Raw genomic sequence first — 27,661 nt, 5'->3', positions numbered from 1 at the left:
ATTATTTTTTAAGGTTTTTGCATTTTTATTTGTAAAAAATAATTTTTTTGACAAGTCGATTGACTTGTGCAATATTAGTTTCAGGATTAATAATGATCACTCCGACCCGGTGTGTCAAAGAAAAAAAGGTCAAAGTTTGCCAAATCATTTCTTTAAAGGTAGTGTTTTTGTATCTGTCAATTAGGAGGAGATGGATGGATACATTGGAATGCTGCATTTAGAAAAGGATGAATCCATTATGAAAGATGAACCAGAAGAAGAATGTTCAGTTGACTGCACAAAGCAAAAACAGGCAAGCCTTTGAACTTGGCTTTTGTTCAGGGTGCATTTAGCAGGAACTTTGTGGGTTGCAGAGCCTGGAAGTCATCTTACGGAGCTAAGTGCAGCTCTGTAAAAGTAGAGCTAGTGGTGTTGGGTTCTAGATGTAGAACCCAGGATTTCATGAAGGTTGCTCCATTTGTTAAATTCATAGATCCAGAGGATCATAAGTTGAGCTCCACTAGTGGAAAGAATGCTTCCACCTCTCCCTTCTGCCACGATAGATAAAACAGAACAGAGTGCAGTGAGGTGTGGGATTTACAGTGGGAATGGGAACTTGGCAAATGTCATAGCAAGCCTACCCTCCACCATTTTTTTTTGGCAGGTGTTCTTGTTTATGCGTTGATTAGGTACTGTAGTTTAAAATGTACCTTAGGTAGAAAAGTCAGTATTTTCTGGGATGATTTAAAAGTTTTAATAATATAAAGTTTCTGGGAAACTTTTAGGGGGAAAAACCAGAGTTTCAGAAAAACTGAGATTCACACAATCCTTTCTCATAATCCTAAACTCATTTTGCTGCTTTAGCAACATAAATAGAATTATTTATGAAACTTAATGCCTGAATTTCCCTCAAACACAATTTTGAATATACTTAAATATTAAAGTGTGACTGCTGCACCCTGTACTACCTTAACCACAAATGTCAGTCTTTGCCACCTGAGACATAGGAAAAAATAAGAGCTGGAAATGGAAAAAACAAATTAAGCAATGAACAAGAGTGTGATTTGGACAGAACTGGTCTCACACTTTCAGAATAGGACTAGCAGCATATTTGGATTTAGTGTTTATAATGACAAAAAAATCTTCAATAACTAATTATAATATATTGATTATGAACAAAAATTAGTCTTATTTAAATAAGCATCTTTGTAATAGGTTTTGCCTACAGCATGCGAAGAAATTAGCTCTAGCAAATACTGTACTATAAAGATTTTTATGTAAGACTTAAGAATGTCTATATTAAGATTTCAACCCTCTGTATGTCACATTTAAAATTGTGCATTACATTGAATAGTCTAGGTATGATGATTCATTTCCCTGATTGTCACCAAATACCGAGGGCTCGGTTTGTAAGCCTTGTTTCTGTTGAAGAGTTGGTCCTCTGCTGCATGGTGGTTTTATGTGGCACTAGGTGCTTTTTGGCTCATTGAAAGATCCTGTCTTGGATCCAACAGGGCATTTCCTTGGGTGGAAGGAACTTTGCCCATGGAGTGTGATTTAAGAGCTGCATTTTGTGGGTTGCACCAGGAGGGGAGAAGCAAGAAAGTTGTCCTCAACAGGTGGCATTCCTTCTGTCCATGGAAATGCTTCATTGGATTCAAGCTGCTAGTCTTGCATGAGCAGAAGCTGCTGCCATTGAAGGAATGTGCCCTTCAGTGGAGGACTGCCCCCACAGCAGAAAATAGCTCAGTAAACACAAGGCTTTGTATCCAACCCGAGAAGATTTTTTAAATTTCTCCAATGCTGGAACAGGTTCTAAAGCATGTCACTTTTTACAAAAATAGACCATGGAAGAGGGGGAATTAAAAACTCCAGAAGATGAGACTCTGCCTTCAGTGGATTTAGATGAAGCTTCTTTTAGCGTATCTGCTATCCCTGAGAAGACTTCTATCCCACCTACCTCAGAGAGCTTGCCAGTCTCTCAGCCCAGGTAAGCCAGTTCAGTTGTCCTGGAATTCAAACTGCAGTGCCTTTTGTTGTGTCTGCTCTGAATGCATGCTGGAAGCAGTACAGACTGCATGGTGTGGCTTGAGTTCTTGGTATACTGTGTTTCTATGCTTTATGGGAAATTCAGGGTGTGGTATCTCTTTACTAGCAATTCCAGAGGGGTAAAGACGCGTTTGTTTTTCTTCAGTGCAATAGAAAATTCCAGTGCTGATATCCCTGTAGTCACCTCTGCTGAAGCTGAACCATCAGAACCCAACTGCGATATTGGTGGGGCACTTGAGGCTGAACCTCAGAGTGAGCCTTCCTCTCTTGTCACTTCACCGGAGAGGTGAGTATTGAAATACCTAAAGAGCAGTCGTTGGTTCGCTTTTCTAACCCTTTGACACCCAGTGTTGTACTCTGTATTCTATGTGTCAGGTAGGTGTGTGCATAAAAAAAAATCCGGGAAATCCAGATTGAGGTTTCAGAGATCCCCAAAAATCTAGGATTCCTGAAATCAAGGAAAGATTCTCTGATCTGGTTAAGACAGATCAGAGATTCCTGGATTTATTTGGCCATTATTTTCTATGGGGAAAACTATCTGGGAGGCTGCAGGGAGGGCATTTTTCAAGCAAACTCCGCCAAATCTTCAGGGAACCTACTCTTGCCTGTCCTCTAGAGACACCCCCCCCCTCCAATTTTCAGGAAGATTTGTCTCTGGGGTCCAGTTTGATGGACCCTTGAAAACGGTGCTGCCAGCCACTCTCCATTATTCCTCACGGGGGGGAAAAGCACACAGGGGCAAGACTGCCAGGGCCCAGAGGCACACTCCCAAATGCAACCTCAACCCAGAGAAAGTCAAACGGAACTAAACTGAAGTCCTCTCCCAAACCCAAGTGCCCCCTGGATAAACTGCCCAGCCACTCTCCATTGTTTCCTACGGGAGAAACATTTTCAAGCAAGCTTTCAGGCAGAAGCACACGGGGGCAAAACTGCCAACGGCCCAAGGCATCCTTCCATTTGTAAGAAGATGCCCAACAGAACCAAACTGAAGCAAGAGAATGGATGTAATCTCCCCAGAACGAAGTGAATCAAGGAGACCGACGAGACCAACATGTTCAAACTGAGAATTCCACCCAGACCAAACAGAAGCAAGGAACACCATTGCAACTGAATCAGTGTCACTCACAGAGCCAGGCACACAAGCAGAGCTCCTGCACGGGTTGGCCACTCACTCTCCCTGCCTCACTCCCCCTCCCTCCTGAAGCCAGAGGCTGAAGCCAAGTTTCCTGCATTTATTCAGATTTATCCAAGGGTTTGGATCTGCCTTCGCCCCAGATTTGATCTGGGACTCTCTGATTTGATTTGGGAAAGCCAGATTTAGCTGAATTGGCAAAAATCCAGATTTTTTTCTTAGATCTGGATTGCACACCCCTATTCTAAGTCTACATTAATCTTCTAAGGATATTTCAGGATGTGTATCAAGGAGAGCTTTTAATGTTGACATGTTTTCAGCCTTGTAGGTCAACATATAGAAAACATCTCACACACTAAGGGGAAAATGACTAAATCAGAATTTAAACCGAAGCTTGCTGCTGCTGAGCAGAAGACGGATCCAAAGTCTGCATTGAATGCTTCGGGTAACTTAAGAGGGGATGTAAGTACTATAATCAAAAACATCCAGTTTGCAAAGGAATTAACAGTACATTGCCAATCACGTTTGACTCTTCATACATTTTCGGTGATCGCTTTTTCTTTCTGTGGAGTGAATGATGGCAATTTTAAACTTAAACAATGAGGACCATCGACGGGTTGGAGCCAGTGACCCATCAGTGGGAAGCACTGGTGGATGCAGATTTTTGCCATGTCCTCCTTCCCCCCGCAGTTCTTTCCAGCCCCCAGAGAGTTGATTCCTGGGGTTTCAGGAACCTACATATGCGTATAGCCATGCAGGTCAGGAGGGTGCAAAATTGTCTCATGCTTTCACTTCTGTCACCAAAGTAGCACTTTCAGAAGAGAGAAGACAAGCTTGCCCCCTTCCCCCTCCTCATTCTGGCCCATGGCCCACCTTTCTGTTAGTTTAAATAGATCCTGTGAATGCAGACATCAACCCTGTTCTTGGAAGGAAGCGTAGGGGGTGGTAGGACAGGGAATGTGTTACATCTGTCATTTCTCCCTTTCACTTGCTATATTCCAGTTTTATCAAAGCCACTGAGAGAAGATGCTGGTATTTCAAATGCAGGACATCTTCATGTTGGCTAGGAAACCTGATTTGCCTTTACCATTTAAAAGAACAAAATAATTTGCATTGCAAATAGAGTGAACCATTCCATACTCTGAAAATTTGATACTGACCGTACCTGTTTTCAAATCTGTGACATTGTTGGTCACAGGATTATTGCTTCCATGGTAGACAACAAGTGAGAAACTTAACTACTGTAGATGTTCAGAAAATATGGGTCTATGACAGAACGAGTGTTTTGATTTTTGTGTCTGTTTAGTCAACAGAAATAGATAATTTTCAAATTGCTTAAAAACAGAAATGTTTTATAAACTACAATGCAAACGTAACTGCAAAAGAATTGCCAGTCTACCATTGGCCCCATGTATGATATGCTACATTTGCTTTTATAGAGAAGAGGACTTTACACAATCCACCCTGAGCCTGCTGGAAATGTGGGGAGGGCGGAATAAAAATCAAAAATAAACAAACCATTTGGTGCTTATGATTTTGATTACGTACCATTTCTATCTTCTGTTAATACCAAGTCCTAATCCTTGCTACTTTGCCTTTTTGCACAGAGAAAAGTGGGAGAAATTGACCCAACTTCTGTGATAACTCCGAAGGACCCAGGAGATATTCCCACATTTGATGAATGGAAGAAGCAAGTCATGGAAGTAGAAAAAGAAAAGAGTGAGCTCATTCATGTTCCATTCAAATGTCAAACAGATCTTTCCTTGCTATGTCTGATAATTTAATATTGACTGTGTGTTCTGACTTCAATAAGGGTCCCCATAAGTTCCCCCTAAAGAAAGATCTTTGGGTAGGATCCATACTACTTAGACGTGAATCAGTGAGTTTGTGGGAGAGTTCCTTTTCATCTTCCTCTGCTCCATCAGCTCCCTCCACGCCCTTTCTCCAAACAGTTAAGAAGGAGAGTGTCAGGGAACACTGACCCATAAGGTATTGGGGGAACTGTAGCAAATCTCATTTCCCTTATTCTTGCATGGACAGAAGAGTGGGAGAAGGGAAGGTGGGAAAGATCTACTTTCATGATCTCACGCCATTCACAGGGTTTGGATTCATCACAGTGAGTTGATTTAGAGGTTCTGTGAATAGGCCTAGAAGATCCTTGAGTTCACATGCTCCTTCCTCTTGTAATCAGTTGAATTATTAAATGCTCCGTTTCTCAACAAGCCATAGCTGGTTTCTTCAGAACTCTGGTTTGTTCTGTTCTGTCCAAACCAGGGTTTTAAGCTGTATTTACACCAAAGTTTGGAATCCTGCTTTGAAGAGAAGGAGTTATTGCTTGTAGATCAGATGTTATTAACAGCACATGAAATTGCCTATACTGAATCAGACCATTGCTCTGTCGAGGTCAGTATTGTCTACTCAGAGTGGTAGCAGCCCTCTCAGCTGGAGGCCTTTCACATCACCCACTACCTTATCCTTTTAACTGGAGGTGCTGGGGACTGAACCTGGGATTTTCTGCTTGCAAAGCAGACACTTTACCACTGAGCCACAGCCCCTCCCCAAAACTATGGCTTGGATCCTGTGCAACATGAGTGAAGCTTTTCAGCATAAGCAGTAACTTTCCTACCTTTCCCTCTCCTGCTGCAGTCATTTGGGTCATTCAGTATAATGTTGTGATGGGTCTGTGGATGCTTAGAAACACCATGGGGTCTGATGAGGAAGCTTTAGGGATGGAGGAGATCAGAAAAAGATCCCCATTCATGTTTTTCACAAACTGAAATACCTTCTGGATCTGCCTTTCACAGTTGCCTGTGGAAAGGCTTCTTAGGTCAAGACCATTCATTTGTTGGTTAGATGTGAAGGGAGGAGGGTGCACTTAAGTCAGAGAATATCCCAGGTATGTTCATGTATCAAGGTTTGTCTACTTTCTGAACGGGCATTTGTGATAATTTTAGTTTAAGGGGTGCCCACGTGGTTCCCTTGGTAAATTTAGAGCCTAAGACTACCAGGAGATGCTTCTACCAATTTCTACAATGTGACGGTAAATTTCCAGTACCTGTGATTAGAAATCCCAATAGAAAGGTTCTCTTAGAGTCAGCGCAACTTGTCTTGTTTTTGTTGAAGCATGCAGCTGTCTTTTATACATACTGCTTTCAGTTAAAACGTAGTGCGTGTACTCCCTTAGTAAATGATTCCAAAGAATTTCCCACTATGTTTTCTCTTGTATGCAGGTCAAGCAATGCATCCGTCCTCCAATGGAGGTCAACATCCTACCAAAAAAGTCCAGAAAAACAGAAATAATTATGCTTCAGTAGAGTGTGGAGCCAAAATATTGGCAGCAAATCCAGAAGCAAAGGTGAGTCGTGCTATTCAAAACCACTCTGGAACATGGTCAGATCTTTCTAAAATGTATTCGTTTGCCTTGTTTAACTTGGAGCAGCTTTGGGAGCGCAAATGTTCTATGTCAGTTGCACTTTTTGTGGTGTTTATACACCTTATAAACAGCTGTCGTGCATTTTTAACCAAAAGGTGGCATACAGATGCTCTATTTCTTAGATCGTGTCTGTGTTGAGATTTCTGAATGCAGCAGTGATACAGCACAAAAGGTACTAGAAAGGGAAGATACTTGCTGCAGCTAATAATGACATAGAATGTGCTTTCACTCTTTACATAGAGTACATCAGCTATACTAATGGAGAACATGGACCTCTACATGCTGAATCCATGCAGTACTAAAATATGGTAAGTTTACAAACTTCTGGACTGGAGTAAATATGTAGGGCATCTGACTTTGTGTGGGTAACTGTTAAGGAAAGCACTTGACCTCAGACTTCATGAAGTACATTTCCATGTTGAGGATGCAGTGCAGAAGATGTATGAGCTGGAAATTGCTCCTTGCCTTTATGCTCATTTTCCTTAATTGTCTTGAAGGTTCGTTGTGGAGCTGTGCGAACCAATTCAGGTGAAGCAGCTAGACATTGCCAACCATGAATTATTCTCATCTACTCCCAAGGACTTTTTAGTGTCTATCAGTGACAGGTATGGTACTTACCTGAATTTGGTTTGTCTTCACAAAGACCAAAAAATCTCTTCTGCAGTAATGATAGTAATGTCATAGCTTCTGTACCCTCTATACACCTATCCAGTATCCTGCTTTAGTGTCAAACAATATGTTGCAGTGGGTTGAGTAATTTCTTATTTAATGTATCATTCTGAGGTACACTTTTCCTAGCCAAAAATATATTTAAATAGGTATGTAGTATTTAGCCTTAGAACTCATAACACTGAAATTGCTGATTTTAAAGTATGGTTGCCAGGTCCCCCAGGGGCCAGAGCAGGGTGCAGCGGCATACTTACTCTCTGTGCATATACCAAGTGCATGAGCATGCATGTGTGTTTCTTCCTCCTATGCCTTCCCCCTGGTGGCCAAGTGAGCAGAGCCAGAAGGCAGACAGTGGGGGTGGGGGGCCGACGAGGCTATTTTAAAGCAACGTGGTTGGATCTAATACAGAGTTTGCACAGGTCCCAGGTACTTTAGGTTGTACAACTAATAAATCAGTTTCTGTAGTTTTCCTTCTTGAACTGCCTCCCCAATACTGTGTTTCGTATTGTTTTGCCCCAGTCCTCAGGAGTGGCAAAGGGGCTACAAAAGGCTGAGGTTGGAAAGATCCATTCTGCAAAGAATGCTTGCAGTTCTTTAGATCCATCCGGAGTGTGTGGCATTTAGAATATCTCCTTTCCTCATTAATCAGTCCAGACTTGAGGATTTAACTGATCTAAGCTTGGTCCACTTAGATCACATTACATTGAATGGAATGCAGTGTTTCTTTGAACTAGTTAAACTAAGGTGACACTTCCTTTTGTTTTTACAAATATATTTTTATTTTCTAGATACCCAACAAATAAATGGGTCAAGCTAGGCACTTTTCATGCTCGAGATGAGAGGAATGTCCAGAGTTTTCCTCTGGATGAACAGATGTATGCAAAATATGTAAAGGTAATTTCTATTTGCAGTGATTGTAACATTAATGCCTGGATGGACAAAGTGGATTGACAATATCCAATGGCTTGCTCTGTCCATTAGTGACTTAAAGACAAAATTTCTTCCATCATAAGAAGACTCATGTTAACTATAGCAAGGCCTATTCCTATCTACCGGACTCCCTGCCCCCCAGTGTTTGCAGTAAGCCAGTGTGTCCTACCCCTATGTAATGTATGATGCAGATGGTGCATGTGTGAATGTGAAATATGTCCCTCTCAAAAAAAGGTCAAACTGTTTGGGAATATATGCTATCACATACGTTGCGCATGCAGTGGGGTCATGCAGCAAGAATAGCAAGCTGTTAACTAAGACTTTGCTTTTTTGGGAACAATGTTTTAAGGAACTTGTGAACCCTAGTAATCAATCTTCAGACAATATGTTGCATCTAACCAATGGTGAATGGAGGTCCATTCATAAAATGGAACTTCTTGTGGCTGTCCACGAAATGCTGCTGCAGGGTTTGGGAAACCCAGGAAACAGTGTTGGGACATATGGGAGTCTGCAGATGGAAAGGGGGCTTGCTCCTAGAAAGGGGGATTTTTTTCAACTTTAGAAGAAGAATATTAAAATTAAAAATGGTAACGCTCCTGACCTGGATGGATACATGACAAAATATAAGGAGAAATTTCAAAGAAGTATACCATTGTCAGAATGTTCTTACGTTTTGGCACATATTCACTGCCTGAATCTTTTGGGTGGCGGTGTGCGCGCGCAAGGATTGTACTTATTCCAAAAGCAGGATAAGACCTGTTGCTACCAGAGTCATATGGGTCAACCTCTCTGTTAAACCAAGGATCTGAAATATTTACCAGCTTTTTGGCGCATATAAAAAAATTAATGCTGTTTAGATGGAAAGGAGGGTTAAAGTTTAAATGGATCTTGGGTATTACGTGCAAATCTTAAGTCAACAAGCCTTGATAGTTAAATCATGTTGAACAATTATAGTAAATATATTGCATACTTATTCTCAAAAAAGTCTTTGTATGCTGGATTTAAAGAAAAGTACAGGAATCCCAGTCTTAAGATTATTCTCAATGGCTGTGAAAGTGGCAAGGGTGTCCGTATTATTCATAATAATTATAATAGAAACATTGGCAATAGCTATTCAAAAAAACTGAGATGTGTAAAATGGGAAACAAAGTTTTAAGCTTTATATCTGGTAACAGTGAGTTGTCAGGTACTTTAAATGAATTTAACATTCTAATTATTGGCTAATTTAGATTTTTATCAGGATGTAACGTCCATAAATTAAAATATATTGGATTAAATGTGCTAACAGGGAGGAAACAACTTAGCTGAACTTTTTTGCATATTGTGGAAGTTCTGTCTTTGTGAATTATCCTTTTTCAATGCCCAGCTAATTGGCATAGATAAATGGGCATCAGAAGTGGGTCTGTAAGGAATCTTGCTTGTAGGTAAGAGATGTACATACAATAATTTGGAAATCCCACCACATCTCCCAGTACCTCCAGGTTCAGTCCTCATCAAGCTGTTTTTCTTTCTGATTAATGTAGAGTTGTTTTTTTCTGAATTCCTTCCCTTAAGTATTTAAGAAACCACTAACTTCTATGGGTGCCCTGGTTCTGCTGCTTGCCGTTTACGTAGGGGCCAGCCTATAGGTAGTAATAGTGAGAAACAGCACAGTCTAGTAGTCAGAATGGGATCTGGGAGATCCAGGGCTGAATCTCTACTCCACCATGGAAGCTTCTTGGGTGACCTTGGGTCAGTCACAGTCTCTGAGCCTAACCTGCCTTGCAGGGTTGTTGTGAGGATTAAATAGAGGGAGGGAGTAATGATGTAATTTACTTGGAATCCCCATTGGGGAGAAAGGAGAGGCATAAATGAAGTAAATAGTCACATATGGTTTGTTTTCTCATCCAAAAGCCTTCCTGTTGTGCTTGCTTATTTCTTCAGTTTACTGCAGCGTTTGTGCGAATCCTAAGCAGAGTTACACCATATATTATCTACTGAAAATCAGTAGGCTTAGTAGAGTGTCACTGTGCTTAGGGATTGTTGTTAGATGCTTAAGTGGTTGTAGAAACAAATTCCTTATTGGTTGTTGTGGATTTTCGGGGCTGTATCGCCGTCGTCTTGGCATTGTAGTTTGACACTGAGAGATCTTTCGGTGCTTCACCTTTGAAGATGCCAGTCACAGCTGCTGGCGAAACGTCAGGAATTACAATGCCAAGACCACGGCGATACAGCCCTGAAAATCCACAACAACCATCGTTCTCCGGCCGTGAAAGCCTTCGACAATAAATTCCTTATTATTCATCTGAAATTAATGCCAATGATTTGGGGGTATGCATTTTTTAAGTCTCTTTTGGTGTATAATTATGAAGCATGTCAGTCCTTGATGCTGTAATGAGAAGCTGGAGTAGTTTGACTTTGCATGTTGCTGTAGGCCTTAATATGTACCTTTCTCCAACTTCATCCTTTGTAGCTTGGGGGGCTTGGGAGGGGCTAGTGGGGAGCTGGAGGGGAATGGCCATCTTTTATAGACTTTAGTTGTGCAAGTAGCTAATTACTGTTGCTTGTGGCATGCATACAGTCTACTGACACCTTTTTCTTTTTTCCTCTCTTGCTTCAGATGTTCATCAAGTACATAAAGGTTAGCAACCTTTAATAACATTGATTGCCCAGGCTGGGGTGCATTCTGTGGCTGAACTCACTAGTGCATGGCTCAAGAGTTCAGCCTTGTGAGAATCTTTGCTGATCTCAGGGATTATGTAAACTTCATTTTCAGATTTGATTTTTTAAAATTCATTTTGAATAGGAGCTGCTTTAGTGCTTTTTGAGGTATTTTATTAACATTCTTCTGTTCTTTAGGTGGAGTTGGTGTCGCATTTTGGATCAGAACATTTCTGCCCTTTAAGTCTCATAAGGTAATTTTCAATGAAATGCTGAAGGAAAGCTTGTTAGTTCTGTCCAGGCCCTCAAAACATAGTCCTCTAGTGCTGAACTGAAATCAGATAATTGGACTCTTGAAACGGAGAGTATTTATCATACATTTGTTTCATTGTTTATTTCAGTAGCAGAAGACTTGAGGATTTACTGGCTTTCTCTAGAAAGTTTTGAATATAAAATATAATGTGGAAACAAGACAAACATTTGTAGGCGGCTAAATCTTGTATTATTGTGGGGCCAGATGTGTTAGCTTATAGCTCCCCCAGCTACACTTTTTAAGTGAATACAAAAACAGCTATGATTTGTTGCAGCTTTATGCCACTTAATTCAAATTGTGGTGTTTTCTCCCCCAGGGTTTTTGGCACGAGTATGGTTGAAGAATATGAAGAAATAGCTGATTCTCAGTACCAGTCTGAAAGACAAGAGCTGTTCGATGAAGATTATGGTATGTAAGCCAGTGGCTCACAACTCAAGTTAGTTAATTGCTAACTCTTGTCAAGAAGAGCTGCACGTTCTTTGAGATGGGTTTTTAATTTAAAATAATGGAATAAGGCAGAATTCTGATGTAGCCAAAAGAAGCATGGCAGAGTTGGGTAGGCAGTAGGGGTGAAAGATGAGGACCTGAGGAAAGTCTACAGTGGTGAGATGGGATTGAAACTGCAGAACTATGTGGTCTAGAGTACATGCTCAGGAGGACTTTATGAGTAGGATCCCAAGCACATTTTTCAGTTGTAGCTCTTGCACAAACAGAAATGCAAGAAAGACACTACAATAGCCACTTGCACGAAGTCGGAATTACTGTATCCCCACGTTTCCACTTGGGCAAGATTTGCGGCAGCGAATTTCCTGGCATTGTTATATATAAGGAGGAGAGTCTTGGGCAAGCAAAACTACGCTAAGTTTGTTTCCTCACGTGCATCTCTGGATCCAAGCTTATCTTTGTAGTTCTGCGCCAAGATCAAGATGTGGCACGGTGAGGCCCAAGAGGCACTGAAACAGGGAGGAAATAACCCAGTGAACGATTTTGAGTTGAACTCCCCAGCCGTATCCCCTCTAGAGAGAAACTGTGGGCTAGGCTGTGCCACGTGGACTCCCTCAGCTGTGCACAATGCCCTGCAGGCCCTTGTGGGTTGCAGCAGTGGCACCGAGTTTCCTTCCTTACACCTCTAAGTGTAGCTTTTCTTCGAAGTGTGACTGTTGGAAGAGAGACGGAACAGACACCTGTCTGGCCTGAGGTCACAGCCTACTGTGGCCATCAACTCCAACATTTGTCTTGTAGTGTGGAACTGTTCACTACTGCCTTGGATTTGTTAATGGGAGCCTACTTGAATGCTTTTAGTGCAGTATTATTTGATTGCTGCCCATGTTTTATTGTGTGTATTTATATGTTGTGAATCCGCTCTGAGCCTGCTTGCAGGGAGAGCGGACTATAAATAAAACAAATAAATCAAATGGAAAGGTGTCTTGCGTATAGTCAAAAATATGCATGGTCTTGGTCCAGCAACAACTCCGATTAACTGTGATTCTAAGCAGATGTGCTTAGATCCATTTTGGACCATTTTTGAAGTGCCAAAGGAGCCTTGTTGTTTGCTACTAAGAGCATCTTCTATTTTAAACAGATTATCATTTGGACTACAACGTGGGTGAAGAGAAATCTTCAAAGAATCTTATTGGTTCTGCTACAAGTGAGTACAGTAGTTATTAGTGCCATGCCTTAAAAAGGCACCCAATTTTAAAAATACTTCTTAAAACGTTTTTTTCTCTTTTTTTCCACTGGGTGAGTGGTGATGGTATCCTGTTTTCTCGACCCCACTCCAATCCTTCACATTCCTACTTTTACTACTCCACTGATTTCTTTGGAAATATATTGCAAGAAGTTTCTCCCTCTCTCTGGGGTTGGAACAGGCACACACCGTCTTTGGCGGAGTGGTCTGTGTATATTATTAGTGAACCGCCTGAGTCAATTTTCTTGGGTAGGAGTGGGGTAGAGCTCTGTTCTGCTTTGGGCGTGTTTCACTGCAGGAAGCAATTTGATTTTATGAAGAGAAGTCTTAAGTCTAAGCAATATTGGCCAATGGTTGATTGATTAGGAAGTAATTAGAAAATAGGCAATACGCTATAGCCTGAATCCTGCTGGCCCATTCTTATATCTCAGTTTGGTATTAGAGGCAGAGTGTTTATCCACCTAACCATTTCTATTCCAATGAGGATAACCATGCCTTTGCTCCACCCATGTTGCTTATTTTACCCTTGCAGTCTTGCTATGTATGTATATGATTTTCTCATTCAAAGGATCTGTGGAGTTGCAGGGCAAGAACACCAGTTGGAGCTGGCAATTTTGGGAAGTACCAGTGCAAGTTCTTGATTTTCGAGGGAGATAGATAATTCCTTGATGGCATTTCCCCCCTTTTTTAGATGCCATTTTAAATATGGTGAATATTGCTGCTAACATACTGGGAGCAAAATCAGAAGAGCATTCTACAGATCAAGGTAACTATGTGTTGAGAGTGCTGACATTTTAAAGAGGGTGATGGTTACTTTGCTCCTATTATCGAGGATTTCTCTTTGCTTCTCCATTTTAAGTTTATCCATCTGATCAAGCAAAAGATTGGGCAAAGTATTCTTAAACCAATAACAATAGAAATGTACTTTAATCATCAGCCAGTTTTATATTTGATACTTGTGCTAATTATGAGCCAATTTAGTGTACTGGTTAAGAGTGCGGGACTCTAATCTGGAGAGCTAGCTTGAAGCCAGCTGGGTGACCTTAGGCTAGTCACAGCTCTCTGGAGCTCTCTCAGCCCCACCCACCTCTCAGTGTGTTTGTTGTAGGGATAATAATAACATACTTTGTAAACTGCTCTGAGTGGGCGTTAAGTTGTCCTGAAGGGCAGTATATAAATTGAATGTTGTTGTTATGAAAACAAATGAGTAAATTTTGTTTCAAAACAAGTTATTTTTAAAAAGAACAAAGAGCAGATTTGCTAACATACGACACCAAAATGCAGGAGAGATAATGTGGAACCTTGAGACATTCCAGTTCAGCAGTTTCACATGGGATTCTCCCTTTGAAATTCTTTTGCTGAAGAATTGTGACTTAGCTCTCCACAGTTATTTAAGGAAGTTGAAATCTTACCTTACTAGTCTCTGAAAATTACTATTTTTAATGTTAGAATTGTGCATAATTTTTCCCTCTGTGCAGAGGCAGGGTAAGCACAATAGATACAAGTCTTCTGAGATTAAACAGTTATTACATATGGCAACAAAAATGGAAGTTGACTGACTTTTTCACTGGCAAAATCTGTTCTTAAAGGAAATCTTTTTAGTATGGTAACAAGGTAAGCAAATCGCACCCATAATACAAGCTACCAACCCAAAAAATGCCCAATATTCTGGTACTGAATCAGATCATCAATATCCTGTTGCAGAAAGACCTGCTCCCTCCACCTACTTCTGATTCAATATTTCGGTTCTTGATAACATTGAGAATAGGTGGGGAGGCAGTAGGAGTGGCTAAGGAGGAGGGAGATGCTCCTCCCATGCCCCACACAATTTGTGATGCTTCTGCTCTTTAAGGTGCCATTATTTTCTATGGGAAGACCGGGTCTTCAGAGGCTAGTCCATTGCTCATTATTTTCAGTGCCTGCAGCTGGTCTGCAGTGCTTTGTCCTGTTAAGGGGCCATTATTTTCAGTGGTCAGTAGAATGGAGGCCAGGTCTTTTTTGTAGTCAGTAATGGCCCTTTTGAAGGGGTGAACCAGCTGGTTCTCTCTTCCTCCCTTTTCCTGCTGATCTGGGATCGGGGAAGAACAAATTATTTTTTAAAATGGCTTAATTATTTTTTCACTCAAATGAATTTTCTGATATTTATTAAAGCGACTCCCAATACAATAACATTCCCAAAATATTATAAAACGATTATGCCTATCCCATTTTCCCCCCAATACGGAATTAAAACAATATTTTTTGAAGAGCCAATTCCTAGACTATATGAAAGCTAAAGACAAAAGATTTTTGAAAACCTTACAGGAGGTCTAGGTGGCATTTGGTGCTGTTTAGAAGATTTATACAAAATAAAATGATCAGAGTAGAGGAGGTAGAGCAGAGCTCCCTAACGTGGTGCCAGTAGGTGCCATGGTGGCTGTCAACAACTTTCCTGGCACTTGCCAAATATTTTTAGAAAGTGGGTGGGGCCAGATGGGGCTCTTGCCCAGCAGGGCTTTTGATTGGCCATTGGAGAGCTGATTGACAGTGCAGATTCAAAAAAATTGCTTCAGCATCAGCTGCCACCAGAGCCCAAAGACCAAAGATATATGGAAGAAAATATTTTTAAACAACATATTCATTTTAAAAGGCATCCTGTTAAATAGAGCTTCTGTCTGAAATGTTCAAGCTATTATTAGAGTTAGGAGTGACTTCACTCCCAGCATTGTTTTGTAGTTGCACCTACCACCCTGTGTAAGAATTCCTAAGTTTCCTGCAGGATCCAAAAAGGTGGGGGTCCCCTGAATTAAATCTTTTAGCTTATTTGTAGATACGACAGTTATCTGAAGAACATCGGGAACAATATTATTTACTGGTTCATCAGAAAGAAATCAAACAGACTGCACCTGAACCAAAGATTAACATTGTCAGGCAGAGATGGCTTTAAGTTTACAAGACTTTTATTGAAGAATTTCTTCCTATATTGAAGGAGCTGTTTTCTCATAAATTAGATCATGATCTTTTTCCTAAGACCTGGTTAGAAGCCAGTATAATTATGATACATAAGGCACAAAAAGGTTTGGGGAAATTAGTATCCTATTGCATCTTGGTACCACAGAAGGCCTGGGGTCTGAGGCAAGTTTAGTACCCAAGAGAAGCATGCCATGGCAAAAAGACTGGGGTAACTGCCCTGTCCTACTTCTCCGAGAACCAGTTTGGTGTAGTGGTTAAGAGCAGCAGGACTCTAACCTGGAAAACCAGGTTTGATTCTCCACTCCTCTGCATGAAGCCAGCTGGGTTACCTTGGGTCAGTCCCAGCTCTCAGCCTCACCCACCTTACAGGGTGATTATCGTGAAAATAATAATAACACACTTTGTAAACCACTTTGAGTGGGTGTTAAGTTGTCCTGAAGGGCGGTATATAAACTGAATGTTGTGTTGTTGTCTTGCTAGTTCCAGTTTGCCACAAGGAAAGGGGTTCAGATCTGAAGGATGAACAAGTGGCAGGTGATGCTAGCTATCACTTCATAACGAAGTTGTCAAAAATGTGATCAGAGTAGATCTCTTACTAGTAGATTTTCTGTGCCATATTTCAGATTTGCCTAGATATTACAGTGAATAACACTTTCAGTTGCAGCAACAGTAGAATGTTGTTCAGCTGATGTGCCATAACTTACAGAGCTATCCCTGAGATTCCATAATGTGACAAATGTACTTAAAAACACTGTTACAGGTCTCTGTCTCAGTGTCATTTCATAGTCCTTTCATTGTGAGGTGTTTTTAAAACTGTTAGCATATTCCAAGTTAACAGTGCTGTCTTTTTTAAAATAGGAAATGAAAGTGTCCCTGAAAATACAACTACCACTTCCAGGATGGTACCAAATCTGCTGGAGCCAACTACCACTCCTTCCTTAGAGTAAGTAATTCTTTGTATGTGTAATTATGTATTTGGAATTTTTACTTTTCCCTCTTTAAGAGGCTGAATGGATTATAGGACATTTCAGTGCGATAGAAACTAGTATTAAAACTTCAAAAAAGTGATCCATATCTCAGCCCCTTTACCTGTTTTTTCTGTCTCATATCTTCCATATCTTTAAACTTGAGCTCAGTTTCTCTGGTTCCTAAACAAATCATTGAGTCTGTTCCCTAGTAGTCCAACCTTAAAGTTCTTAGAACAATATAAAACCTTGTTCTGTCAGTTTGATTCACTTGTCCTGAACCCATTCATTCCCCATCCTTCAAACTGCTTATGAAAGCAATCCCAGCCACTTTAAAATACAGTCCTCAGCAGTCCATTTGGGTTCAGACTAGAAATGGGTGCGAACCAGAAAAAAAACGAACCCTGTGGTTCGTGGTTCGTCAGATTTCACGAACAACGAACTTTCATGAACCTGCCACCCATTTCGCGAACTGGTTTGTTTGGTTCGTGAAAGTGTCACATCCTGGTCAGAAAATTGTCACTTCTGGGCCAGCAGAAGGTCTGCAGGAAGTTCATCCCCTGTTGCCTAGGAAACTGATTGATCGGCACCAGGCTGTCTGCAGTGATGAACCAAAAAACGAACCAGTCTAAAGTTCGTGGTGGTTCATCAGAAATGGGATCTAACAAACCGGCTGAGTTGTCATGAATTTTGGTTCGTATTTTGGTTTGTGCCCATCTCTATTCAAGACCTGGCTTCAAATTCCTGGTAGTTCATAAGCATGCAAGACAAGTTTCTGAACCGAGGGTCTGCATGCATAAGATGGGAATCATGGTTGGTTTGTTTATTTTAAAATATTTATATGCCCAACTTTCTCCTGAGCATCTCAGAACCCATAGTGACCACAGAGTTGGCCAAGTCAAGGATATTGATTCTTATTTTTGACCTGTTTGTAGGCTTGTTGCTTCAGAGATACCACAAACTGAGAAGGAGTCGTTAATCTTAGATGTGACCAAAGACAGCCCAATCGTTCAGCTAGTCCAAGAATACGAAGAGGAAGCAAGTCGATCAACTGTGACCCTACTACCCAGTGATGAACAAGAGGAAGAAATGTCGTGGTTTGAATCAGAAACACAAATCTATTGCTATGAGTTGGTGACAGTGTGCTGTATTTCCACTTTTTCGGAATATCTATACAAGCAGTGTTCGGCAATTATAGCACTTCACCGCTACCACAGCAAAAAAGACACCAGTTGGGGGAAATCCTATTCTGCTATTTTCCACCCCCATCTAATTTCAACCAAATCTTTGCATATTTCAATACATGAACCTCTTCCGGACAAATTGGACATCCTTGTTCCAGAGCCACCTGAAACTGTTGTAGGCATCTTAAGTAGTGTGTGGACTGAGCCTGTGATTAATCAGACTGAGGGCACTTTTGAACTGGAACCCAGTCGTCCACAGACAGTATCTCAGTCTATCCTCTTGGATGTCACAGCAGGAGCCAAGTCACTGTCTGTAATGGATGTGTCCTCTGAGCCCACAAAACATGAAGCTGTGTCTGAAACCCCAGAGGCTCCTCCCCAGGAGGAAATTTCTGCTGAAAAAGATGAAGTCCTTGGATCTGTTACAGAGAAAGAGGCTGGAACCAGTGTTGTAACTGAAGTCAAAGAGCCTGTAGAAGAGAGGATCTCTATTGAAATTGTCTCCAAGCCAACAGAGCCTGTTACACAGTCAGAATGTACTATAGCAGTAGAAAGCAGCAATGGAGAAACCAAGGCAAATTCCTTGGAAACAGAAAAGCAGGAGGTATCGCCTGTTATAGAGTCATCTTCATTGGAAATAAAAGATGATGACCCGGTGGCTGAGGAACCATTTCTCCCCGTTCCTGTTTCTGGTGGATTACCACGGACTGCTACAGATTTCTATGCTGAATTACAGAATTCTACAGACTTGAGTTATGCTAATGGGAATCTTGTTCATGGATCAAACCAGAAAGAGTCTGTCTTTATGAGACTCAACAATCGCATTAAAGCCCTGGAAGTAAACATGTCTCTCAGCAGCCGCTATTTGGAAGAACTTAGCCAAAGGTAGGCATCATAGCAGAAACGTTCCGTTCTCAGTTCTAGTCCATGCGAAAAGCTGATTGAGAACATGATCTACGTGAAACTAGTTTAAGCATCTCTTCCATCTGAATGTGAGTTCTGCAACACTTCTAGAAGGAAATGGGTCTCCGGGCCCTGTTGTACATAGAATGAACATTTGCATACCTGTGGTTCTTTAAGCTGGTATGTAGAATAGATGTGGCCCCAGGAGGAGGCTTGAGAAGATTTGATGTATTCAGCGTGGTAAAAATTTGAGTGTACATAATTAACTATAAGGTAAGTCAGACATGCTTATGGAAGTTTGAAGGCTCAGAATCTTTGCTGGTGTGTCAGGCAGTTTTCTTCTGCATATACCCCAAGCTGCTGAATCTTACTTCGTAGCATGAAGTGTCTCTGTGTTAAGAGAAATAATGTATTCTGGATTTACTTGGAGTTTCCCTTTTATAGTTGTATTTCCCCCCCGCCTTTAAGGTTGTTTTCCGTCAATTGCTTTAAGGGGCAGGGGGAGGGATGCTGAGACATGGAAGGTAGTCAAAAGGTCATCCACTTAAGAGACCCTGTTCTTGCCCTTCCACTCAAGGGGGATGAAGGAGCTGGATTGGTAATAGAGTGATGGTGCTGTCTGAGATTTGTATGTGACTCACTTTGTAGATACCGCAAGCAAATGGATGAAATGCAGAAGGCTTTTAATAAAACAATAATAAAGCTTCAGAATACATCACTCCTGGCAGAACAACAGGTATGTTTTACTGTCTTCCGTTCTGTTTCTCTGGTTAGAGTCCGCTTAACATCACAAGAATGAAGGGAGTCGCATGGCCGCAAAATTAAGTCAAACCTGCAAGGTGAAAATTTCTGCTAAGTTGCTGCTTTGAGTTCACGCAGGTTTATCAGCAACGCATGTTTTATTTGGACTGTGTTCATGGCTTCTGTAATTTTAAGTGTTGGATGTGAGCTACAGATTTTTCTTTTCTTTTGCTTCTGAAGAACATTTCTGCTGCATCTGTAGTTGCAGGTGCTTTTTTCCTTACTAGTTAGTGGATCTCTCTTTGATCAAAAACAAGGTTACAGCTTGGTTCATACAGTGTTGCCCTGTCCTAAGCAAAACAGAGGAGACAGTTTTTTAAAAAGCTTTTCCAGTGTGACAGATGTGCTGTAGTTTCCTTTGGTATAATTTATTAAGTTGAAAAAAGAAAGGACTTGTCTTTTCCAGGTCAAACAGGTTGCGACCACCTCTGCTGCAGTATCCTGTAGATTTTTGAGCACAGTCCACACCTCAGCAGCCTATTGAGAACTGAAACACTTCTCTGAACCCTGACATAAATGAGGCACATACAATTTTTTCCTTTGCTGGCCATTGAGAAAAGAGTTATTTAAGTTTTCTCTGCTGGACTTGTGGAACTCTGTCCTATCCACCCCGAGATTTCAAAGCTAGACATGGCCATAAGTTTTGTCATAGATACCTACGAATTGGAAACTTTGGCAGGGTGGCGAGAGGAGGCAATAGAATTCGGATTTTGAATACTTTTCCAAGTGCGGTCTTGCGAGTCTTGCTTCTTGTAGCAAAACCTTAAGGGCAGTTCAGTTCTTTTCATGGTAGCTCTATAGCAAGCAAGAGCTTTTCGTCGGTTGCTGTTAAAGGCCACCTGAGAAGTTGCCTCTACTTCATTTTATTCTCTTTTTCCGAGCTATACTTTAATTCCTCCCTCACCTTGGCACAAGCCTTGTGCCTCTCGTTGCTGATGGTCCACCCTTGAGGATAAGGACATCATTCCTGCTCTATATGGAAAGTGTCCTGCAACCTAAATTGAAAAGGGGAGGATATTTATTTTATTTTCTTCACCTAGGATTTGAAGCAGACAGAAGCCATTCAACTTCTGCAGGCACAGCTGACCAATATGACACAGCTAGTTTCCAATCTGTCATCAACTGTGGCTGAACTAAAAAGAGAGGTAAAAAAACCTGATCAAGAGGAAGAGAGAAGTATTTTATTTTCATAATGAGATACCAAACTTGGAATTCCTGCCTTTTTTTTTTTGCAGTACAAATACTTCTATGTTTATTGTACAGTTCTTAAGTTTGGGGAGAAAGGGGCTGGTGCCATAAGCAGAATATAGACTCCGTTCAGATTGAGCCATATGACTCACGGGCAAAAACTGGCAATCAAATGGAAATAGTCTCAAAACATACGAACGCATTTGCTCATCCTCCAGAGGACTATACAGTTACGTTACACTTCTGAAATTTTTCTGTGCAAAGGACATTTCATGTCGCTGTCAGTCATTTTGGAGCCTGACTTTGTACAAACTAGATCTGCACAGAACATGCTCACCTTGGCAGCCATTCTGTGATGTTAATAAGCCCTTTGATCCACAGTGTTTCTAAGGAGCGGTTGAAAGGGAAACAGCCAGTTAACAGGTCTATCTTCAGCAAGTTAAAATTTGACTTTAGGGGGAAGTATGTCCCTCTTGTTGCTGCCATTGCAGGATTGCTTTGTGTTTATAGAGTTCCCTACCAAGATGCCTGCATAGAAGACATTGCAGTCTCCCTTCTAGCCCTCCCCCCCCCCGCTCTTGATTTTTGAGAAGAGAGAGCTACTTTTAGAGGTGAACTTCGGGTGCCGCTTCAGCTGGGCAGCTTTGTTTACCAAGGAGGATGCACATAGGACTACTTGTTTTTCTCCGACTGCCAGACTCAAACTGTTAAGAAGTCACTGTTTAACATGGGGGGGAGGTGTTAGAGTGTACTGTGAACTATCCAAGCCCTCTCAATTGCGCTTATATACTGCTCTTCTAGACAGATTAGTGCCTGACCCGGAGCGGTGAACAAGTTAGTGTCATTATTATCCCCACAATACAGCTGGGGAGCTGGGGCTGAGAGGAGTGGCTTACCCAAGGCCACCTACTAAGCTCATGGCAGTAGTTGGATTCAAACCAGTAGAGTCCTGATTCGCAGCCAATAAACATTGAGCATTGCCCACAAGCTAATCTATATAATTAAAGGCTTACCCATCTATGTGTATTCCCCCAAAATTATTTCTCAAAATAATTGACTCAATTTTTTCAAAACTTTATTGGGAGGGTTCATCAAACTCAAAATTACCTACATAAAATTACTAACCCTAACCCTGAAAAAAGAGGTCGGACTCCCTAATTTAAGGACCTTTCATATGGCCATTTTGAATAGCACAAGCAAAACACTGGGCACAAATAGAAAAAGCTTTACTTTATCCTGTCTGTGGCTGGGAGCCATTGAGCTCATAGTATGTATGCAACTCAAATGCATACTGCCCTTCAGCTCAGGAAGCCAGAAGAATCTGAACAGAAATTGGATTAGCCCATACATTTGTCCCATATTCACATGTACAATTAACACTGTGGGACAGCCTCAGTATTAAAATATCTGTCAAATAGGAGCGGTGGTGCCTGTGCAGGGAAAGGGCTGCGTCTTGCTTCTCGTCTATGTATCGAAATGTGTAACTTGGGCGGCTGGATTCAGCAGAGCCTTTTCCCGCACAGCATGCCCTCATGCACAGCAGAGCAATCTGCAGCAGAAATATCATTCCTTGCATGGATTGTTTGTCACTAGATCAGCATGAAGAGCTTAAATAAAATGTGTCCACCATTCTGCTGTTGATTTGGGACTGGATCTAGGATTCCTACGCTTATAACTGCCTGAGCAATGGCAAGCTGTTATTTGTCTTTGTAAAACAAAACTGTAAAGAATTATGGCAGATTGCACCTTGCCGTCATAGCTTTTGCCTCAAAATTCATCACTCCCTATTGGCCCTCAATGTTTTTTCTCTGTGAAAAGTGTCAGTTGGGTGGGATGGAAACTCCAAAGCGCATTGCACTGTAGCCATGGAGTGCAACATGTCATTCGAGCTTGACTCTGGTGAACTATAAGTGGTAATCAAGAAAGGGTTACATTTGTATGTGCTTAAACATTCCTATCTTGGTTTGGGGTGGAGGTAACTGCTTTCTCTAGCAGGTAAGATCAAAAATAACCAATAGAGCAACATACCAACCAAAAATCCTACATTGGAAAAAAGCAAAACAATGTAAAAAAATATTTCCATCGCGTGCTCAAAAACCTCTCAAAAGAGAACAGACGTTCAGCCTTAAAGTTAAAAGGGACAGTACCAATTAGGTTTCCTGAAGAAGGGATTTCCAAAGCATTGGTGCCATCACCAACAGGCACTTTTAGCATATGATCATTGGCCCAAATCTCTCTTGGAGCAGACCATCTACAGTTGAGCAGCTGTATTTCAGTCAAGTTGTAGTTCTGAAGAACTCTTTCAAAGGTAGCTTGACATAGACTGCATTATGATAGTTTGATCTGGAGGATACCAAGGCTGTATCCAGGTCACCGTTCCCTGGAAAGGATTGCAACTGATATTACTCTAAGCTAAAGTAAGGTAATGCTTATCACAGTAATTACCTGAATTCCAAGAAGTGCCTGATCCAGAAGTACAGAGTAATGGCAAACCTTGTCTGTTAGGGATGGTATAACACACCAGGTAGCACAGATGGATTATGTGAAAACTTTAATTTCCCTACTGTGAAAGTCTTGCTGTTGGTTCTGACTTGAGAATTGTTTGCAGAAGGTAGATTCGAGACCTGCAGGCTCTTGCGTCAGAAATGAGGATGCAAAATACTTTAACTGATGGACCTTTGGCCCTGTATGGTTGAAGAGGCTGCCTACTGTGTCACAGCTGCTTGCTTGCATGAACAACATTTGATTTAAAATGTACCATTTTCCCCCTTTAGGTTTCTGATCGCCAGAGCTATCTTGTCATTTGCTTGGTGCTCTGTTCCATTCTCGGCTTGATGCTTTGTGTACAGCGCTGCAAAAATAGGTCAGAGTTGAATGACAACTACTGCTCAGAAGTTCTCAAAAGTAATCACTATCCCAGCCCGAAAAGGTAACACATTCCAACTTGTTTCAAATTTGGTATTTTTTCCAGTTGTTTATATTTGTATCGATCTAGCCCATCTTTCAGTATTTGTTACAAAATATTCCCTTTTTCTGTACAGCCAGGATATTGGAAGCAGCAGTATATGGGAGAAATACAGAAAAGTGCAGCATTTACTATATTAATTCCCCCAAGGTTTTGAGATTAATTTGACCTTCCCACTTCCTAAAAGTCTGCAAGAGATAAAATGACCAACCCTGGGGGATTTCTCCTAATCCTTATTGTAGGGAAAGTTTTTGGTTCCGGGTAAGGCAGGGAAATCTTACTGTTTCTTAAAGATTAAGCACTATTTGTCCATGAGGAGATTAAATTTGTGTGTTGTTGCTTACAGATGTTTTTCTTCCTATGATGATATGAATTTGAAAAGAAGAACCTCCTTTCCACTCACCAGGTCTCAGTCTTTTCAGCTGAACAGCAAAGAAGGTGGGAATGTCAGTGATTCAAGCTGTCTCTAGAGCGTTTTGTTGCGGAAAGTCTTTATTTCATTGTAGCTTAAGAATTCAGTTGTATTGGTTTGGTTCAGGATAAAATTCATATGAGGTTAGTCAGCTGGATGCCGCCATTAAGCCTCCACGTTTTCGGGAGCCGGCATAAATTGGACAGTGGACTAATAGAGTGACCTCTGCCAAGTTCTCTCTCACCCAAACAGTCTCATCACAGGCTTTCACCCAAAGGATTTTGTGTTGCAGCCTTAGCAGCATGCTTTCCGAGAGAGAGACTGCCCAGCCTGTTCGAAGGCCTGCGGGGTATAGTGGTTTAGAGTATTGGTTTAAGTTTTGGGAGAGCCAGGTTTGAAACCCCCACTCTGCCATAGAAGCTTGCTGGGTGACCTTGAGCCAATCACACACACGCCGTGTAATCTTGCCATAGGGTTGTTAGAATAAAATGAAGAAAGGAAAAGTTACAAGCCCGTTTTGTGTCCCCATTGGGGAGAAAAAGTGGGACTTACATTAAATACATATTCTGAAACGGGGAGATGCGGTTTCCAGGGAGAAAGCAAGCTGACTGTTGTGTTGAACACTGTGCCGATGTTTCCACTCTACCTAAGCTAGTGGATGTTACTTGATCACGCTTGAGGGATAAGACTGCAGCATCATGAAAAACTCCTTTTCTTTCCTTTTAGTGGACCCAGGTGATTTGTACATTGTAGAGCCGTTGAAGTTTTCACCAGAGAAAAAGGTACTTTGCTCTAAATGAAATTTCAGTCAAGAGTACAAATATATTTGCCAAGTTTGGGCTCTTTAGCTTAATTGTTGGCTTTAAAAATGTGGCCTGTTCTAATTAAATGGCGCAGGGCATTGTTGCTCTTTGTGATCTCTGCTTGCATAGAATTTGCAGAAGGTTGTGAAAGTGGTGACAGAATCCTCCCTCTGAGCAACGCTTGCTTGTATTCAGCTTTCTAATCTCTCCTCCTTTTTTCAGAAGAAACGCTGCAAATACAAAAGTGAAAAAATTGAAACCGTCAAACCAGCCGTGGAGCCTGTGCATCCAGTAGCTAATGGGGAAATAAAAAGCAAGAAGCCCTTTACAAATCAAAGAGACTTCTCCAATATCGGTGATGTGTACCACTCTTCGTACAAAGGTCCCCCATCAGAAGGAAGCTCGGAAACTTCCTCACAGTCTGAAGAGTCCTATTTCTGTGGCATTTCAGCATGCACAAGTTTGTGCAACGGACAAATCCAAAAGACAAAAACTGAGAAGAGGGCCCTCAAACGAAGACGGTCTAAAGCCCCAGAGCAAGGCAAGCTCATAAAAACTTTAATACAGACTAAGACCGGGTCCTTGCCAAGCCTGCATGATATCATCAAAGGAAACAAGGATCTAACCGTGGGAACACTTGGTGTCACAGCTGTTTCTGGGCACCTTTAAAATGAACTGAACTCTTCATAGTGGGGAGCTTTTGTATGACAAATCTTGTAGTATTGGGGTGACAGGGAAGAAAAAGGTTGGCCAGTTGCAAACTGCCCAGAAATTTATACGATGGCTCTTTTCTTAAGGACCGTATCAACAACCAACCTTGGTTATAAGCTTCAGCTTTCTGAAAGCTGATTTCCAATATGGGTAGCTGGAGGGAGGAAGATTGCCCAGGATGGGGTTGGGTGGGGAAAGACACGGCTTATTTTATACAGTGTTTTTTTTCACAAATGCTGATACTGAGATCTTGAAACTCGGTTTGGGTGGAACAGAGTTAAAGCATAACCTTTTCCCATTTTGCTGTGTTCCTATTTCTTGCACCTTCCCATATTTATGTGCCTTTTGTCTATTTATAATGCCACTGGAAGAGAGGAAGCATTTTATTTGTACGTTTAGGTCTTCTGAAAATGCAACACTACCATGCTCTAGGAGAATATCTTGTCCTCCAGTGGGATTCAGTCATGTGATTTGGGTACCATAGAAATATATTGCCAGGGTAGTCTTTCTCATTTGATCTTTGTTTTGCAAAGGCAATTGGGGCCAATACCACATACATCTGATGTAGCAGCTAACGTTCTCTGATGGTACAGTACCCCTGCAGGATGTGACGTTAAACCTGCCTTTCGTTGGCCAGACTTGCTTGATTAGCTCTTGTTTAATCAGCATTGTGATCTGTGGTTGCCTTCCTGTACTAAGAAATTGGGAGGAAGAACTGTTTTATATCAGTTCTGGTTGCAATGGAGGCCATAAACAGAAATGCAGAAAGTCTGTCAAGCTCCAAGTTGTTCTGTTCCAAAGGTTTGTCCATAATGTTTGTTTTTTTTAAAATTGGCTAACATTTGTGCAAGTGTGTCTGTGTGTTGAGTTTTGTACTTTCCTTATTTGAGGTTTTGTTACAGAGTTGGATTGTATGAATACATCTGAATGAATGGGACAAAAGGTTCATGTGTGAGAGGTTCAAGGTTCATGTTGAATAAGATATAACTTATTGAGCACTTTTAGTCACACCTCTTTGTGGTTTTCTTTTTTAAAAAAAAAAACAGCTAATGCCTTTTCCTGGGCATTATATGTAATGTGATTTATTTAAAGATTTTGTTTTGCTGCTTTCATGTTAGTTTCAGAATACATTTTTACGGTGATGTACTTTAGAGCCTGCACAGCTAACCAGTCAAAGCATATGGACCTAATTTTTTTTAAAGATTGTGGATTGACAGGGGGGAGGGGGTCCAAACTAGAATGGAAATTGGAAGGGTTTTACTATTTGAGTGGATGCGTACAAAGTTGTGGCACAAGGAACTTGTAATACATGACTACAGATTTGTAGTGCCAGTAGAAACTGTGAATTTCCAAATAAATCTGAACACTTGTCTTTAAACATGTTTTTTGTTCACACGTTACTCGGTAAGCTTCCTTGGTGGGCCGTTCTGGAGTCAAGTCAAGTTTCAACTTGGGTGGGGGAGCGACACTTTGCTCTTTTGATAATTGCAAGGCAAATGGCATTGCTGTGTCACATAGCTGTATCCATCCAAGCCTCTTCAAACCTTTATATTTTTTGGCTGTACAGGTGAATAACACCATTGTAATACCACTGTGAGGAGGAGGCGGTGGCTTTTCCGCTTCACTTGTTTAGGGCACTGTTGTGCCATCTGCTTGCCTGCTCAGTGTTGTGTGTCTCTCAGGTGCCATAAAAAAAGACCAAAAGAAGAAAAGCGCCTTTTGTAAGTTTCCCCAGAAATCAACTGAGGAAACTGGCAAGTTGTCGAAGCCCACAACAGGATTGGGGCATTTTTTTCAGAAATGAAAAACAGATCCCACTTCAGTTCAATTCACTCAAAGTGTAGAATTAAAGAATCAAAGCAGTATGGGGCCAGAACCGATTTAATAATGTTGGCCCGGTCCTCATGGACTGAATATGCAAGAAGCCCGATGTAAAGTTCACCTT

The 27,661-nt window shown here is 41.3% G+C and overlaps 1 protein-coding gene across 3 annotated transcripts in view; it reads left to right on the top strand.

Moving 5' to 3' along the window:
• SUCO (SUN domain containing ossification factor) overlaps positions 1-27,094 on the top strand; it is a 41,474-nt gene extending 14,380 nt beyond the window's left edge. Inside the window, exons 3-24 of one of the 3 annotated variants that reach the window (XM_054980267.1) lie at positions 185-292; positions 1,824-1,969; positions 2,174-2,314; positions 3,481-3,622; positions 4,768-4,879; positions 6,391-6,515; positions 6,834-6,901; positions 7,091-7,198; positions 8,051-8,156; positions 10,792-10,812; positions 11,031-11,086; positions 11,462-11,553; positions 12,728-12,793; positions 13,524-13,598; positions 16,643-16,727; positions 17,685-18,818; positions 19,485-19,572; positions 20,678-20,782; positions 23,600-23,754; positions 24,137-24,228; positions 24,929-24,984; positions 25,231-27,094. In XM_054980267.1, the coding sequence (XP_054836242.1) occupies positions 185-292; positions 1,824-1,969; positions 2,174-2,314; positions 3,481-3,622; positions 4,768-4,879; positions 6,391-6,515; positions 6,834-6,901; positions 7,091-7,198; positions 8,051-8,156; positions 10,792-10,812; positions 11,031-11,086; positions 11,462-11,553; positions 12,728-12,793; positions 13,524-13,598; positions 16,643-16,727; positions 17,685-18,818; positions 19,485-19,572; positions 20,678-20,782; positions 23,600-23,754; positions 24,137-24,228; positions 24,929-24,984; positions 25,231-25,674 (3,525 nt within the window). In that variant the 3' untranslated portion in view covers positions 25,675-27,094. Of the gene's footprint in view, positions 1-184; positions 293-1,823; positions 1,970-2,173; positions 2,315-3,480; positions 3,623-4,767; positions 4,880-6,390; positions 6,516-6,833; positions 6,902-7,090; positions 7,199-8,050; positions 8,157-10,791; positions 10,813-11,030; positions 11,087-11,461; positions 11,554-12,727; positions 12,794-13,523; positions 13,599-16,642; positions 16,728-17,684; positions 18,819-19,484; positions 19,573-20,677; positions 20,783-23,599; positions 23,755-24,136; positions 24,229-24,928; positions 24,985-25,227 lie in introns of all 3 variants that reach the window. The other 2 variants (XM_054980266.1, XM_054980271.1) reach the window with 2 other exon arrangements.
• The last annotated feature ends 567 nt before the right edge of the window (positions 27,095-27,661 follow it).

Source organism: Eublepharis macularius, chromosome 5, assembly GCF_028583425.1.
Source record: "Eublepharis macularius isolate TG4126 chromosome 5, MPM_Emac_v1.0, whole genome shotgun sequence".
Taxonomy (NCBI): domain Eukaryota; kingdom Metazoa; phylum Chordata; class Lepidosauria; order Squamata; family Eublepharidae; genus Eublepharis; species Eublepharis macularius.
Note: the sequence above shows the minus strand (reverse complement) of the source record. Positions and strands in the feature narration are given on the sequence as shown.